Here is a 15,216-nt window from a genome sequence, read left to right on the forward strand (position 1 = left end):
ATCAAAAGCACTAAAACATTCCCCTGGTATGTTTTATTTTAGAATTTTAATTAAAATGTGCCCTCTGTGCTGCAGAGGAAAGTCCATAGTACCACTGTGGAACAGAAGTCTTGCAAGAGCATAAATCTGCAAAGCAGTGTAGGCATTATATTGTACAGAGAAAAGCAAAGGATAATATTGACTTTAAAGGACTTGGAAAAGGAGGGGTGGGGAGGAAGGGGAAGAAATAAAGATTTAAGCCAGGGAATAAAAGACTTTGTTCCTGCAAAAGGCAGTCCATGGTGTTTCCCCAAATGGTTCCAATGTTTCCATCACTCACAAAAGGATTGCCACACATTAGTGCTGCTTCTGCCTGTATCACTGAGCTTGGAATAATAGGCGTAATAGGAGTAAAAGGAATCATACTAGAAAGACAGGCTTCCTAAAGCTTAGGGGATAGGTTGTTACTTACAAGATAACACAAAGAGATTTTATTTTCCATGACGTGATAATGTGTAGAGGATGTAATCCCCTATGGGAGTCTAGTACCAGGTTTGTGTGTGTAAATAACGAACAGATAGTCTCTATTAAGTCAGGTTCTTATTTAAGTATCTTTTTTTAACTTTAAGATATAGTTACATATTTAAAATTCATCATAGAGCTTTATATGTTTTTGATTATAGGCAATGAGAAAGCCAAATCTCAGTACTAATATATTTAAGAGAATTTTATGGCATGTTATTTCTACGCTATAGAACATGATTAAACATCCTTGATGAGTCTAAAGCTACAACACAGAGCAGACTAGGGTGTAGTTTATGTAACTGAAGGATGTACAGAGCATTCATGCCACCAGTTTTGTGAAGGTGTGAGTGTTTCTTTTGGGTGTTTGTTATCTATTAAAAGCACACAGGGATGATGAAATGCATTGGTAACATGGGAATTGGTTACTGGTGCAAAAGAACTGTAGGCAGAATGCTGTATGCGAGAAGGATTCTTTTTTTTTTTTTTTTTTTTTTTTTTTTTTTTTTGAGAGATGAAGGAAGCACAACTGTCTCGAATGTGATTAACTAGAATCACTAGAGAATATTTAGGAAGTAAGGAAGACACAGTCAGAGAAGGGTAACTGAAGTTTTGCTGTTGGTGATGTGCATGACATTGGTAACTTACGTAGTTAATCAAGGTTTTAATTGGAAGACTAAATAAAGAAATAGGATTGGGTGAGCCCTTTCATTGAGAGGTGATGCAAAATGATAAGTTGGAGTTGAAATGGTATCAAAATCACATGGCCGTAGTGGATCCTAAGATCCGCCAGCACTCAAAGAGAATAGCCAAGAGGAGAACTGACTTCTGTTTGCCTCTTTGAGGTGATAATAAGAAATCCTACTTAAAGAAACCAGGGAGATGTAGGGATTATGGGAGATGTGAAAACTTATGGTTTGAGAAGGCAGCAGAGCAGATCATACTCTATTACTCTATTTCAGAAGATTAGAAAATATTAGTGTGCTTATAAATGGAAAGTAGATGGATGAAGATGTGATTCCTTACCGATTCCTTACTCATCTGTTACTTACCTTTTTTTTTTTTTTTTTTCAACAAAACAGATTTTGAGGTGACTTGAAGGAAATTATAAAGCTCTGTCCTTTATTCCCCAAATCCTCCTGCTTGCTTATATGAAACTTTCTTGTGTTGCAGATTTTCTAGGTTTGGAAAAAGAAAACAATCTTGAAAATGTTGTCCAGACTGTTTCGAATGCATGGCCTTTTTGTAGCCTCTCATCCATGGGAAGTTATTGTGGGAACAGTGACTCTCACCATCTGTATGATGTCCATGAAGATGTTCACTGGAAATGATAAGATCTGTGGCTGGAATTATGAGTGCCCAAAACTTGAAGAAGTAAGATTTTACATTCATGTTATAATACTTGTTTTTAATCAGTGGATCCTTAAATGTCTCTTAAGTGGAGAAGTTTTTTTTTTTTTTTTTTTTTTTTTTGGGGGGGGGGCGGGGGGAGGAGATACAATACGAACAGGCTATGATGTATTAAAAACAATACAGTTATGCAGAAATTCCTTTGTTGCCTACTTCTCCCATGCTGGATATTGAAGCTGTATGCAAATGGTAGTGAGCCACAGGAACTTTTCATTAAATAGAATATTTGGTTGCAGGATATCTAGAGAACAGGAAGAATTTTGGTATTAATACTGTTAGCCTCTCAACAAAATACTGCAAACAATAATACTTATTTTATTCCAAAAATAAGGGCTAACAAGTTAGCCCTGTGGGAGGGCTAACAAGATCACTTTGTGTGTTAAGCAGGATGTTCTGAGCAGCGACGTCATCATCCTGACAATCACCCGCTGCATTGCAATCCTTTACATATACTTCCAGTTTCAGAACCTTCGGCAGCTTGGGTCAAAATACATCTTGGGTAATGTATCCGATTTTCTATTTGCTTTTTACATTTCAATTGTATTTTTTAATTAAAAAAATGGTAACGAATATGAGAATGCTAATGCTAATATACAGAATTGGCTTACTTTATTTCTTTGCTAGATAACATGATAAATATTTGGCTCCTGCATAAATGAAAACAATGTTTTGAGAGGTGGTATAGAATTATATAAACATTGGAAATGTAGTTCTTGATATAACTTTATTGTGTAAAACTCTTCATGCTAATTTTCATTCTTGCGGATATGAAATGAGAGATTTATGGCTTTTATTTTTTAAAATATTAATTTGAATGCAGCATATATTTTAAATATACATGTAAGAATAGCATTATTATTGGGTTGTATTTCAACTTGTGTGCATATCATCTGAAATATTAGAGTTATGATTTATGATCAGAAATGATCTAAAGGTATGATTTATAATTTTTCTATGATTTATTTTTAAGGTATTGCTGGCCTTTTCACAATCTTCTCAAGTTTTGTTTTTAGTACAGTGGTAATTCACTTCTTGGATAAAGAACTGACAGGTTTAAAGTAAGTAATAGTAATACTTATTCTGGATTTTTTGTTTCAAATATTTTCCCATGCAATAAAGCTTGAATTTGTTCTTAAAATATTCCTTTTATTTCAGTGAAGCTTTACCATTCTTCCTGCTTCTGATCGATCTTTCAAGAGCGAGTGCATTAGCCAAATTTGCACTTAGTTCCAACTCACAGGTCAGTTTTTTTGTGTGTGTGTTCTTTTTTTTTTTTTTTTTTTTTTGGTTTTGTTTTTTAGACATTCATGCTCTAATGTAATTCACATAGCTCAATATGAAAGATTTACAGTAAAGATAGCCTATCATACATAGGAATGGTTTCCTAATATTGGAAATTCTAAAATAAATTATTTTAAACTAGATTATGCATATAAATACTGTACAAGGTAACTTATCATAATAATTGTGACTATATTTCATATATGTAACATATTATAATCAAATATTATATAACTGTATATTATAGTATAATAGACTATACAAATCTTTTAAAATACTTTTTGGAGAAGTACTTCAAAAATAGGTGTTTGCATGCGTGTGCATGTGCATGTGCGTACACACACACACATAGAGCTTAAAATTTAGAGCTTAAAGGTTAAATAAAGTGTGTATGCATTGATTTTGTAGGAGCTTAAGAATACCCATTAGCCAAAAAAGGAGACATTCACAATTAAATAATCTTGTGATATAAATAAAGACTGTTGGAAATATAATAGTTTGTATGAGCTGTAATGATTAACACATACATTCTTTCACAGTAATTAATTTCTCAATGTGTTTTATAAAGCCTTACCACCATAATAATACTGAGTTTATTAATCACAGTATCTGCACTCCTTATGAAGAAAAATTTTTGTGCAACTTTTTGTTTTTGTCTTTATGCTAATGTACAGAAATTTCATTTTTTTAGGATGAAGTAAGAGAAAATATTTCACGTGGAATGGCAATTTTAGGCCCTACTTTTACACTGGATGCCCTTGTAGAGTGTCTCGTTATCGGTGTTGGTACTATGTCAGGTCAGTAATAAAGTCTTAAGAATTTAAACCTTTTCATGTAAAAAAGACCATTTAAAAGACATTGGGATATTCACGGTTTCAAATGATAGCTGTTATCTGTGGGAGTGGGAGAGTGGAATGACTTTATCTATTTAGCTATTTATTTACCTTCCTTTTGTAGGCAGTTGGTATTATTAGCTGTATGCATTAAACTAAGTTACTACAAAATGATTAGTACTAAACATGCTCATTAATCTGCAGATGTTAAAAAAATCTTTTTTTTTTTTTTTTTTAATGCAGGGGTACGGCAACTTGAGATCATGTGCTGCTTTGGCTGCATGTCTGTTCTTGCCAACTACTTTGTCTTCATGACCTTCTTTCCAGCTTGCGTGTCCTTAGTATTAGAGGTAAGAGCAGTTTCGTGAGAGAGCTAATGCAGTGCTCAGGCCATGCACATTTCTTCATTAAGGTGTGTGCTAGCACGTTGGTCCTCCTGTTTAAGTGGACAAGAGGCATAAGAAAAGTTATAGTGGCTCAACTGATGGACAGTAACTTGTTACCACACTGCCAGAGACTTAAATCAATAGTGTGAGTTCTGGTTGAACTCCAGGTAAACGAATCATACGTCAAACTAACAGCTGTCCAGGGCCTTTCACTAAAAGGCTACCTTAGGCTCACTCTTAATAATAAAACAAAAATGCCAAGTTGAAGTTTTTTTATTCTTCAGACATGTTTGTTTCTTCAAGCATGTGCTGAATAGGGCCTATTTTTAAAATGTTGTTTTTGCAGCTTTCTCGAGAGAGTCGTGAAGGGCGTCCTATATGGCAGCTCAGTCATTTTGCTCGTGTTCTGGAAGAAGAAGAAAATAAACCAAACCCTGTAACACAGAGGGTCAAAATGATTATGGTTTGTGGCTTTTTTCATTTACTTGTATTTATGTAATGAATAAGCTGTTATTGTGCAGCGAATACAACTTTTGTTTCCTATAGAGTTATATCCTGCACCCCGGTGCTCTTGTTCATTGTGGCAATTCTAACGTCCTCTAAACCTGCATCGAAAGTCTTCCTGCATATGCCATTTATGCTCACAACGCTGGCCGCTTCTTCGCGTGTTCTAATTCCCTCCCTATTTCTTGTACAGGTACCCTCAGCTTTCTCCTCTTGCTACTTGAGCAAGAGGAAGGATGTGCTGGGGCTGGTTCAAAGCTGCTAGTCTTAAGATAAGCCAGAAAAGAAGTTAAGGAAAATGTGATGAGCTAATATTGCAGCTTTCCCTGCACTCGGGACATGATAGGGTGGGTTTTCTGCGCGTTGCTAGTTTTCATGAAACTGGCAAATGCTCGCTATCTTTCTTGGAGATCTTTCTGTTTTATTTTTGTCTGGTAGTCTTTCTCCTGCCCAAATAATTTTTGATTAACCAAATTTCAAGCCATGTGATCGTAAAGCACTTGTTTCTATATGAAATGGGCAAAAGCATATAAATGAATCTACAACTGGAAAATGATGTTGATAAGTGGCATGGAATGTCAGCCTTTAGCCTTAGCCTTCTGAGTCATGGGAAGTTAAAGTACAAAATAAATGATTAATCTTAATAGGTTAAGATGTCTGGTTACAGCTGAAAACTTAATGATTGCTGTTTTGTTTTGTTCTTTACCACAGTCGCTAGGTTTGGTTCTTGTTCACGCCCACAGCCGCTGGATAGCAGAACCAGCAGCTCAAAACAGCACTGTAGAAAACGTAGTGGGACTGGATGAGAACGCCCCCAAGAGAATTGAGCCGAATGTTTCCCTGTGGCAGTTCTATTTTTCTCGGTAGGTTCCTTCACAGCAGAGAAGTGTAGCTAATTCATTAGGATGTACTGTCCGGTGCTGCCAGTGACAGCCTTAGGGTACTGTGCTGTTGTAAACCAGCAGCTCTGGCTGCTTCAGGATTCCTTATAACCTGAGATGACGTCTTATAAGAGGTGTTTCAGTAGTGTGCCAGTCTTGCAATCTTCTTAAAACAGTGTGATTATGGTCAGGAACCAGTTGTTCTGGATGCATCGTCTTTTCCTGGTAGCACTGTCACATTTCCAACCAGACTAGAAAATGAGTTTTGTGACAGCATGGGAGTTAATTATTTGTGCAGAATTTCTGACCCTTCTCACACAACAAAAGATAATCTGTGTCATTATTCCTTTTCCGTGATTTTTTTTTCCTCTAAAGATAAGAAGCAGTATGTAATTCAAGTATGCTATTGGCTCACAGCTCTGCTGAAGTGCACATTGTGATTCTGCAATATTTCAGGAAACTCAGCAGTGTTTCTCTTAGTTTTTTTCCCCCCTTCCTAGCATCTTAACTTATACCATAGTAGTCCTGATTGTCAAAGGGCGATAACTGCATTTTCCTGCTTCATAATTTGGAGATGGGTGTTAAATGAATTTGACCTAGCTGTTCAATAGTGAATATTTTCAGTAATTTCTGTCACTGGAATTGCCTTTAAAAATATTTATTTATTTATTTATAGAATGGCCAGTATGGATATTGAACAAGTAATCACTCTTGGATTAGCCCTTCTTCTTGCTGTGAAATACATTTTCTTTGAGCAAACAGAGACTGAATCCACACTATCTCTGAAGAATCCCATAACATCTCCAGTGATGGTTCAGAAAAAGGTCCCTGAGAATTGTTGCAGGAAACATTCTGGACTTCCAAAAAACAATCAGAAATCTAATACAGTAGAAGAAACTTTAATTGCCAAAGATGGAAATGGTAATTTTGAGAATTTAAAAATCTGAACTTATTCACAGATATTTATATAAAATTCTAGGATTTCTGTGCAGCATGTTTCATTTAGAACCAAATCTTAAGTTTTTTTGTAAACTGAAGTTCATTTTAATTGTTTTTATGCAGCTGAAGTCATAAAACCTGTGTTAGCAGAGTCTTCAACCAGGGCTACATTTGTAGTTGACAGTTGCAACCCTGTGGAAACTTCTGCAGTCCTTAATAGAAAGGAAGAAGAAATTGAGTTACCTAAAGAACCACGTTCTATTGAGGAATGTGTTCGTATACTTGGAAATGCAGAGGTATAGAAGAAAAAAATTTTTTTTGAGTAAAAAAATCTTCAATGTAACTTCTGATTTAATATTTTTAATTAATTTTCTAGCATTTAAGTGATCCTATTGATTGTGATGTCTTACTTCAGAGATCTATAGAGCTTTTATAACTGAGTGAATGTGTAAATATTATGGCATAGAATGCTAGATCACTCTTTTAAGCCTGTTCTTTTAGAAGTCATTTCTGCTTCTCAGTTGCTTTTTTTCCCCTTTTAAAAATACAGATTAAAAATGTATATTTGTTAATTTTTCTCAAATTGTAAATAAATGATCTTTTATTATGAGACTTCCCCCTTTACTCCCAAAATGAGGGGCACAAAGACAGCTGCTACAGTTATTCATGACATGACAAGTAATTCAAGCTTCACCGTAGATCATGCATATGAGTGGATGTTTGAATGAAAGGTTTTTGGCCCTGTTCTTGCCTGCTATGAAATCTCACTGACAGTTAGCTCCTATAGATACTATCTGATAATGGTGAAAGTAAATGTTGCTACTGGAAACATTTCAAACTGCTTTCATCAATAGAATCTCTGCCTCTTTACATTTCCAGAAGGGAGCAAAATTCCTTACAGATGCTGAGGTTATCAGCTTAGTTAATGCTAAGCACATTCCTACATACAAACTGGAAACTTTGATGGAAACTCAGGAGCGTGGGGTGTCCATCCGCAGACAGATGCTATCTAAGAAACTCCCTGAACCTTCGTCTTTGCAGTATCTTCCTTATAGGGATTACAATTACTCTTTGGTAAGTAGAAGGCAGACAAGCAAAGTTCAATGTAAAAGCATTTTCCAAATACATGGAATATCTGCTTGTAGTAATGTCTGAGTTAACAGTGAGCTTGGTCAAACCTGCTGTGAAAATTGCAAACACAAATTTTGGGTTTGGGAGTTTTTGCTAAGATAGCTCTTTGTAATGACAGATGTAATGTATAGTGTGCTATAGTGTGTATAGTGTACTGTATGTACAATCTTAATGATGATTTTTCTGTTATTCTTGTAAGGTTATGGGAGCTTGTTGTGAAAACGTGATTGGCTATATGCCTATTCCTGTAGGTGTAGCAGGGCCATTGTTCTTGGATAACAAAGAGTTTCAAGTTCCAATGGCAACAACAGAAGGATGTCTTGTGGCGAGCACAAATAGAGGATGTAGAGCCATATGTGTAAGTAACTCCTAGAAAGAAGGTCAACTGTTTAATTGCTTGACCTGCTTAAAAACTTTCTCTAAAACAAATATTTAACATGTCTTTTGGGGGGATCTGGGAGCATTTAGAGCATGTTTTTGTTTACTAAAATTCAGATTTGGTGATCTTGCTTCTTTTGTGTTGACTTTTAGCTTGGTGGAGGAGCAAGTAGTTGTATTCTAGCAGATGGGATGACCCGAGGGCCTGTTGTAAGGCTGCCCACCGCTTGCCAGGCCGCAGAAGTGAAGGCTTGGCTTGAAAGCTCTGAAGGTTTTAAAATAATAAAAGAAGCTTTTGACAGCACAAGTAGGTTAGTAAAATGGTTACCTGGGCCTTATTTTCTGATGCAAGACTTCTATGAACCCTAAAATTCTCCCATTTGTAATTCTGTGTATTGTAGTGTAAGAAAATACATATGGCTGTCTCATTTAGCATGAACCTAAGAAAACAGCAGGGTTTTTTATTATTTGTTGCTGCGATTTTCTGCAATATCTCATTATCGGTGATAATAAGTATTTTCTGATTATAAGCAGTAAAAGACTGGATCATAGTAACAAGTGAAATAAATTGAGTAATATTTGATATGTTTTTATTTTGTCTAAGCATTTAAAATAAATGTACAACTTACTTGGACTTTTAGTAGTTTCTATGCTAAAAGTAGTTTAAAGTTTGGAATCTGGCTTTCAGATGGTATTATTAACAATATGTTAGGCATCAGAAACCATAGAGCTGAAATGGTAAGAATTGTAAGATAGTGTTAAGGATAAGTTTATTTTAATCAGAAGACTCTTCCAAGACTTGTGATTATCTGCTTTTAGGAAGGTTATCCATATCAGTTATGCTTCTTACTAATCTATGAGTGTCATCCAAGGCCCTACATGCATCTCAGCAAGAGTCATTTGTGCTGCTCTTTAAAAAAAAGTATTTTCTAGTTCTTCCTTGCTTTTAATCTGCATGAATAAAGCTCTGACTTTTGGAAGATAAAATGTTTTATTTCTTTGCCCTGTTGTAAAAGATCAAGAATTTTTCAAAGGCCTCATTTTTAGTTGATGGTTGGTAGTCAGCTATTTTGGGGAGTACAACAGGGTAAAACTTGTGTTAGCACTTCAGGACTCTACATATTATCAAGTCCAGGGCTGTTCACTTTCAAGAGCAGTGAAACATTACATTTCAAAACTCCATTTCAAAAGTTCTCTTGAGATAACTGTGTGCATAACTGAAGATTTCTTTTTCCACACTGAGCAAGAAAGAGTGCAGATAGATAACACAGGGCAGTTTAGGGATCGATATGCAATAATTTGCTGCTGTTATACCCATAGAGTTAGTTTAAGCTTTTTTTCCTTGACAACTGTTAGTAATCATTCACTTTTCTTGCAGGTTTGCTCGCCTACAAAAACTTCTCATCAGTTTGGCTGGTCGTAATCTTTATATCCGCTTTCAGTCTAAAACAGGGGATGCAATGGGAATGAATATGATCTCAAAAGTAAGGCCCAGTCTCTTTAAGTCTCCTAATTTTTTTAAAGAAACAAACATTTGTGCCCTGCCCATCTGTGACTTCCTGGCATGTGAAGACAGAGCAAGAGTGGACTTGTGGGCAGGACACATCAGTTTGCAATGCTATATGATTATAAAACTGTTTGACTTAGCTTTACATAAACAAAAAACAGGTTATAAACAGTGAAAGACAAAGGGTTAAAGTCATTTTTGTGGGGGAGTTCTTCTTGTGTGTTTGTTTTTTAAAAGAGTATTCCTGGTAATGTAGGACTACTTGCTTGCTTCCTTTAGAACCGAGGCTCTATCCAGCAGTAATCTGTTGCTGTGCTTATCAGTCCTTGTGAAGAAAGGATTAGGAATCTCATGAGTGGCAGCAAGTGCAGCCATGGGGAAGAAACTGAAGCATGACTCATAGCTTGGGATGGGAAAAAACCTTGTACTGGTTGACCCTGACTGCCTGTCATGCACAGTTTACCCAGAGAAAAATACATAAATGGGTCAAAGGCGCTATAACTGAAATATGTCTAACTTTCTAATACACAGAAGCTCCTTCCCATTTCAATCAAAAGTGAATTATTTTCATGCCCATTGTGTTTAACTTGGCTCATGTTGTACCTTCAGTAACATGTGCATGTGCCCATTCTGGATACATGTAGAATGTGTCCAGAGAGGCCGTACATCGTAGGAAGGATCAAGGATATATTTATTAAACTTATTATTCCCCATATTTGCATGTGATTAGAAAAACAATAGCAATGATGCTACCATTTGCACCTGCTTCAGATTCCTTCCCCAAACCCTGTCCTTTCTCTTGGCTATAACTGATGGTCTGAAGTTTTAATCTAATCTTGCTGTTCTGTGTTTTACAACCATAATGAGATACTAGTTTTTTAAGGATATCTGTGTATCTGCTAACAGGGTACTGAAAAAGCACTGGCGAGTTTGAATGAAAAGTTTCCTGATCTTCAGCTTATAGCTATTAGTGGGAACTACTGTACGGACAAAAAGCCTGCTGCCATAAACTGGATAGAGGGAAGAGGCAAGTCTGTTGTGTGTGAGGCAGTCATTCCAGCCAAGGTGGTCAGAGAAGTGAGTGCTTGCTTTTTTCTATTTCAATTGCATATATTTTATGAAACTGATAGCATGCTTGCTAAATATGAGTTATGTTCCATATAGGGGTGACTTCTACATGTTGTATTGTTTTCAGACTTGCTGTAGGATAAGCCATTTCAATTGAGAACATCTTTTATTGTCTTTTGCACAATCCTGGTATTCTCTTTAAAGTTCACATGCCTCCCTACTACAACAAAAGCAGATAGTCAGCTGCTTCACTTAATTCCAAGCTGCCTTAGTTTCCAAAATGATGAAATGCAGCATTTACAGCCTGCCAGTGCTAGTCCCTGGCAAACTCGTCCTGCAGTGTAAGTAAGTGCTATCTTAGATTCTTTCCCATGAGCTGGCAAGATAGGCTGTGTGTGTCAGCCAGGTTGGCTCATGGTGTTTTTTGCCTGTTAACCTCATCTCCAGCATTGGCCAAGAGAGACAGCATCCAGGGAGGAGATTAATACACAATACCTGTAATGCTCTGCCACCCATGTGTGGTTCAACTTTTTATGTTCTCTGTAAATCTCTAGTCTTTATAGCTCTCTAACAAAGCCCCTTCTAAATGGGCTTGTGCCTGTATGAGGAATCAACAACCAGATTATTCTAGCATATACTGCATATGTTTGTCACCTGTGGATCTCTCTCAGTTCTAGCATATTATTTCCAAAATCTGGAGACAGTTGGACACAGTATTCAAAGGGTGTCTGCAGCCTAGATTTATACACATGATTGTTTTCTGAATTTGCTTTCTATTAATTTTTAACTATTGACCTTTATGACTAGTACTTCAAAAAAGCACTAAGAGTGGTATCTGTTAAAACCCCAAATTTTCATTCCAGATTAATAGTGAGGAGGCCATCATAGCTTTAGTAACTTTAGGCTTCCCTCTACCCTCAACCATGTATATCACTACATCTCTCTATATTTGACTCTTTCTAATACTTTCTATCTTCATCAGTATTGTAGAACCTTGTGCAAGTTTGTCATCTTTGTTTTTACCAAACTGCTTATACATTTTAGACTGAAGATAAATGAGTGTTTTAAAAGGTGATAGAAGGAAGTTGATTTTTTTTTTTCTTTCTCCTTAGAGGTCTGTACAAGTCCAAACCCCTAGCACTGAGTCTTCTGTTGTTACTTCATAGGTGCTCTGCATCTGAAACAGTTTCTTTCGACCAAAAATAAAAGTAGATACAGGCACTGAGTCAAAATCTATAGAAGTAAACTATGGGGGCCTGATTAACATGAAATAGAGTATTATAACTCCTGCCTAAGGAAATGTGTATTTACAAGTGTACTGCTCTGCCTAGGTATTGAAGACTACTACAGAAGATATAGTTGAAGTCAATATAAACAAAAACCTGGTGGGTTCCGCAATGGCTGGTAGCATAGGTGGCTACAATGCACATGCAGCAAACATAGTTACAGCCATCTACATTGCCTGTGGTCAGGTAAGTTGCTTCATACCAAGTCAACCTTTTAGAGCAGTTAATTCTCAATTGGACATTTAGTTGAATGCTTTGTTTTTGTTTTTCCTTCTCAATCGAAAGGATGCTGCACAGAACGTGGGCAGCTCTAACTGCATCACTTTGATGGAGCGCACTGGCTCCAGCAATGAAGACCTGTACATCAGCTGCACCATGCCCTCCATAGAGATCGGCACTGTTGGGGGAGGCACCAACCTGCTCCCACAGCAGGCCTGCTTGCAGGTATAGACTCACAAAGCTCCTTTGCATGGCGTAGGGGTTGTGCACAAGTAATACTGTCAGAACGGGGCCCTCTAGAAAGTCTGTGGACTTGAGATGAAAATTCTAGAATAACCAAATTATTTTCATGCATCTAATTTGTAAAGCTTAATATACTTGCTACTGAAGAGATATAAAGCTTGTCAATTAGTTATAATTTGGTAAAAGTTAAATTTATCCTAAATGTACAATAGGCTTATAATAGTTTAATTTTTTCTCCCTAGATGCTAGGGGTTCAAGGTGCAAGCCAAGATAATCCTGGTGAGAACGCCTGTCAGCTTGCTAGGATTGTGTGCGCTACAGTGATGGCAGGGGAACTCTCATTAATGGCAGCTCTTGCAGCTGGGCATCTAGTCAAAAGCCACATGATCCACAATAGGTAAGTGCAAAACTTTGTTTTTCTCTGCTGTTTCCCCCCTTCTTCCACTCATACTAGAAGATTCCATAATAATTACATTAACAATTGTAAAATGTGATAGCTCAAGTGATATGTTACTATGTAATACGGTCATCTTACTGTTTTTGTTAGGTCAAAAATGAATCTGCAAGATCTTCAAGGAATCTGCTCTAAGAAAGCAGCTTGAATACGAAACCAGCTTTAAAATGAAGAATTGATTTAGCAACAGACAAAGTGCACAGGAAAAATTTCATGTAATCTGTGAAGTTTAAAATGAAAATCACCTTCAACTCAAATACTTCTGAGGAAGATAAACTGAAAGATCAATGGACTTGCAATCAGTGAAACTACTTAGGCCTTTGACCTTCTCCAACTGTTAGAGATGACTTCATGATAGAGGTCATCTCCCATGGTCTTGAATGGCTTTAGAATTCTTACCCTTTTATTCATGGCTTTCTGAAGAGGCAGTCTTCTGTCCTCTTTGCAGGTTAAGAGTATTTTGACTAGTAAACTCTTAGTTGCTACCAAGGTGAAAAGTAATTTAATGTACTTTGCATTTTTATTATTTTAATTGTCTAAATTTGGCTAGAATACACTGGTCCTTGCCATCTTTATTTTCTGGTTAGCAAGGTACGTTTTAAGGTGATGGCAAGCCTAATTACTTTCTATAAACTGCCAATTTTAATTTTGTCCATGGTTTAAACTTAAGGTTTAGGCTATGAGACAATTTTATAAGTCATTAGTGCTGTAGAAGCATCAGTCTGTAGTCCTTAATTTGCTGCTTTTTTAGCTAAGCAACATTCAATATTTTAACTCCACAATTTAGGTTATTCTGTTGAGGAAAATTCAAGATGTACAAAGTGCGGAATTATTAAATATAATCCTTACTGTTAGGTCATTTTGTTCAGGTAGAAAAAAAGTCTTAATTCTTTTTTGGAGTTCTAGTTTATATGTCAAACAGTTTAATTAAATGCAGTTTGTTAAACTTCTTTTGATAGAAGTGGATACAAACAACAGGAGTCAAGGACAACTGTTTATACTTCTTTTAAAAGAAATCTCTTGAAGTACAGTCTGAAAAACATACTTAGAATTTTTTAGTGTTTCACACTTATTCCCCATAAGTGTGTATCCACTCCTGAAAACTGAGATAAAATAAAGCCAGAGGATCACACTGTTCTTTAATACTGTATTTTTTTACAGTTTAATTCATTTTTAAACTTTTTTTTGAGGGGAGATGATTTATTTTACGAAAAGACTCTTGCATTGACTTTTTTTTTTTAATTAGAAGTGCTTACTAAGGAAATCCAATGAAATGACAGGTTAATGCAACAAACAATTTTTGTAATAAATTACTGCACTTGGACCAGTGAAGTAACCTCAGGTGTTCTTAATGTAATACAGAAAACACTTTTTTCCTGGTTTGATTTATCTTTGGGAAGCTTGTTAAATGCATCATCCTGTTTAGCTAATCATAGAAGGAAAACTGCTAGTATGCTTGGGGTTTGTTTGTTTGTTTTTGTTTTTTTGGCTTCTTAAATTACCAGTGGATTGGTCTAGCTATGTTTCTTACAGGAATACAGGGGCCTTTCTAAAGGGGTGACTAGCAAAGGTGCTCTTCTAATGTGCAAATTTGATACAAATAATGAGTTGTTTTGTAGTACATAGATTGATACATTAATATTATTGTAATAATCTCATAAAACTAATGTGCAAGCATGAAGACTTACTACATGCTAGATACGCTGTGATAAACATTCATGATATTTACATGCTATCTTGCAGTAGTGGAACTATTTTGTTTCTATGTTAATTCAGTGATATTATTTAAAGTAACACTGTACTGGCAATAAATGGTGGTTCAGTGTTCATTTTGGTGAATTTAACTGACATTCTGTCTTGCAGAATTAACATTTTGTATTACTACTAAATTGTGTACATTTTGGTACAGACAACTTTTTCAGTTTCAGTAAAACAATGGAAAACATACTGGCTTAATTGTGATATGTTGAGCTTAATTCATGTCTTTCTTAGTGGCGTAAAATGAGAAGGTTGAGGAGAGTAAGACTGGACATGTAACAGTCAGAGAGCAGGGATATGTTACCAGAACTTCTCACCTTGCTCGCAGAAGCCTGTTCTCATTTAGCCTTCCTGAAGTTGAATTACTCAGTTTGCCCAGATGGGAGAACTAATTCACTTCAGCCTTAGTGTTACCTTCTGTTTAAGCCTGTTTGAGT

General features: G+C 36.1%; 1 protein-coding gene across 1 annotated transcript; it reads left to right on the plus strand.

The window, feature by feature from the left end:
• The first annotated feature begins 1,654 nt into the window (after positions 1-1,654).
• On the plus strand, positions 1,655-13,429 carry LOC104567556 (3-hydroxy-3-methylglutaryl-coenzyme A reductase). Its single transcript, XM_088532707.1, has 19 exons — positions 1,655-1,875; positions 2,299-2,410; positions 2,882-2,969; positions 3,067-3,151; positions 3,884-3,989; positions 4,269-4,375; positions 4,758-4,874; positions 5,627-5,778; positions 6,473-6,717; positions 6,859-7,031; positions 7,615-7,809; positions 8,066-8,224; positions 8,398-8,555; positions 9,623-9,728; positions 10,658-10,828; positions 12,151-12,291; positions 12,391-12,549; positions 12,810-12,964; positions 13,115-13,429. Exons 1-19 carry the CDS (start codon positions 1,711-1,713, stop codon positions 13,167-13,169), a joined length of 2,649 nt encoding a protein of 882 aa, XP_088388833.1. The 5' UTR covers positions 1,655-1,710; the 3' UTR covers positions 13,170-13,429.
• Positions 13,430-15,216: the final 1,787 nt, after the last annotated feature.

Source organism: Tinamus guttatus, unplaced genomic scaffold (assembly GCF_059628265.1).
Source record: "Tinamus guttatus ecotype Peru unplaced genomic scaffold, ASM5962826v1 Tinamus_guttatus_pri_ptg000467l, whole genome shotgun sequence".
Taxonomy (NCBI): domain Eukaryota; kingdom Metazoa; phylum Chordata; class Aves; order Tinamiformes; family Tinamidae; genus Tinamus; species Tinamus guttatus.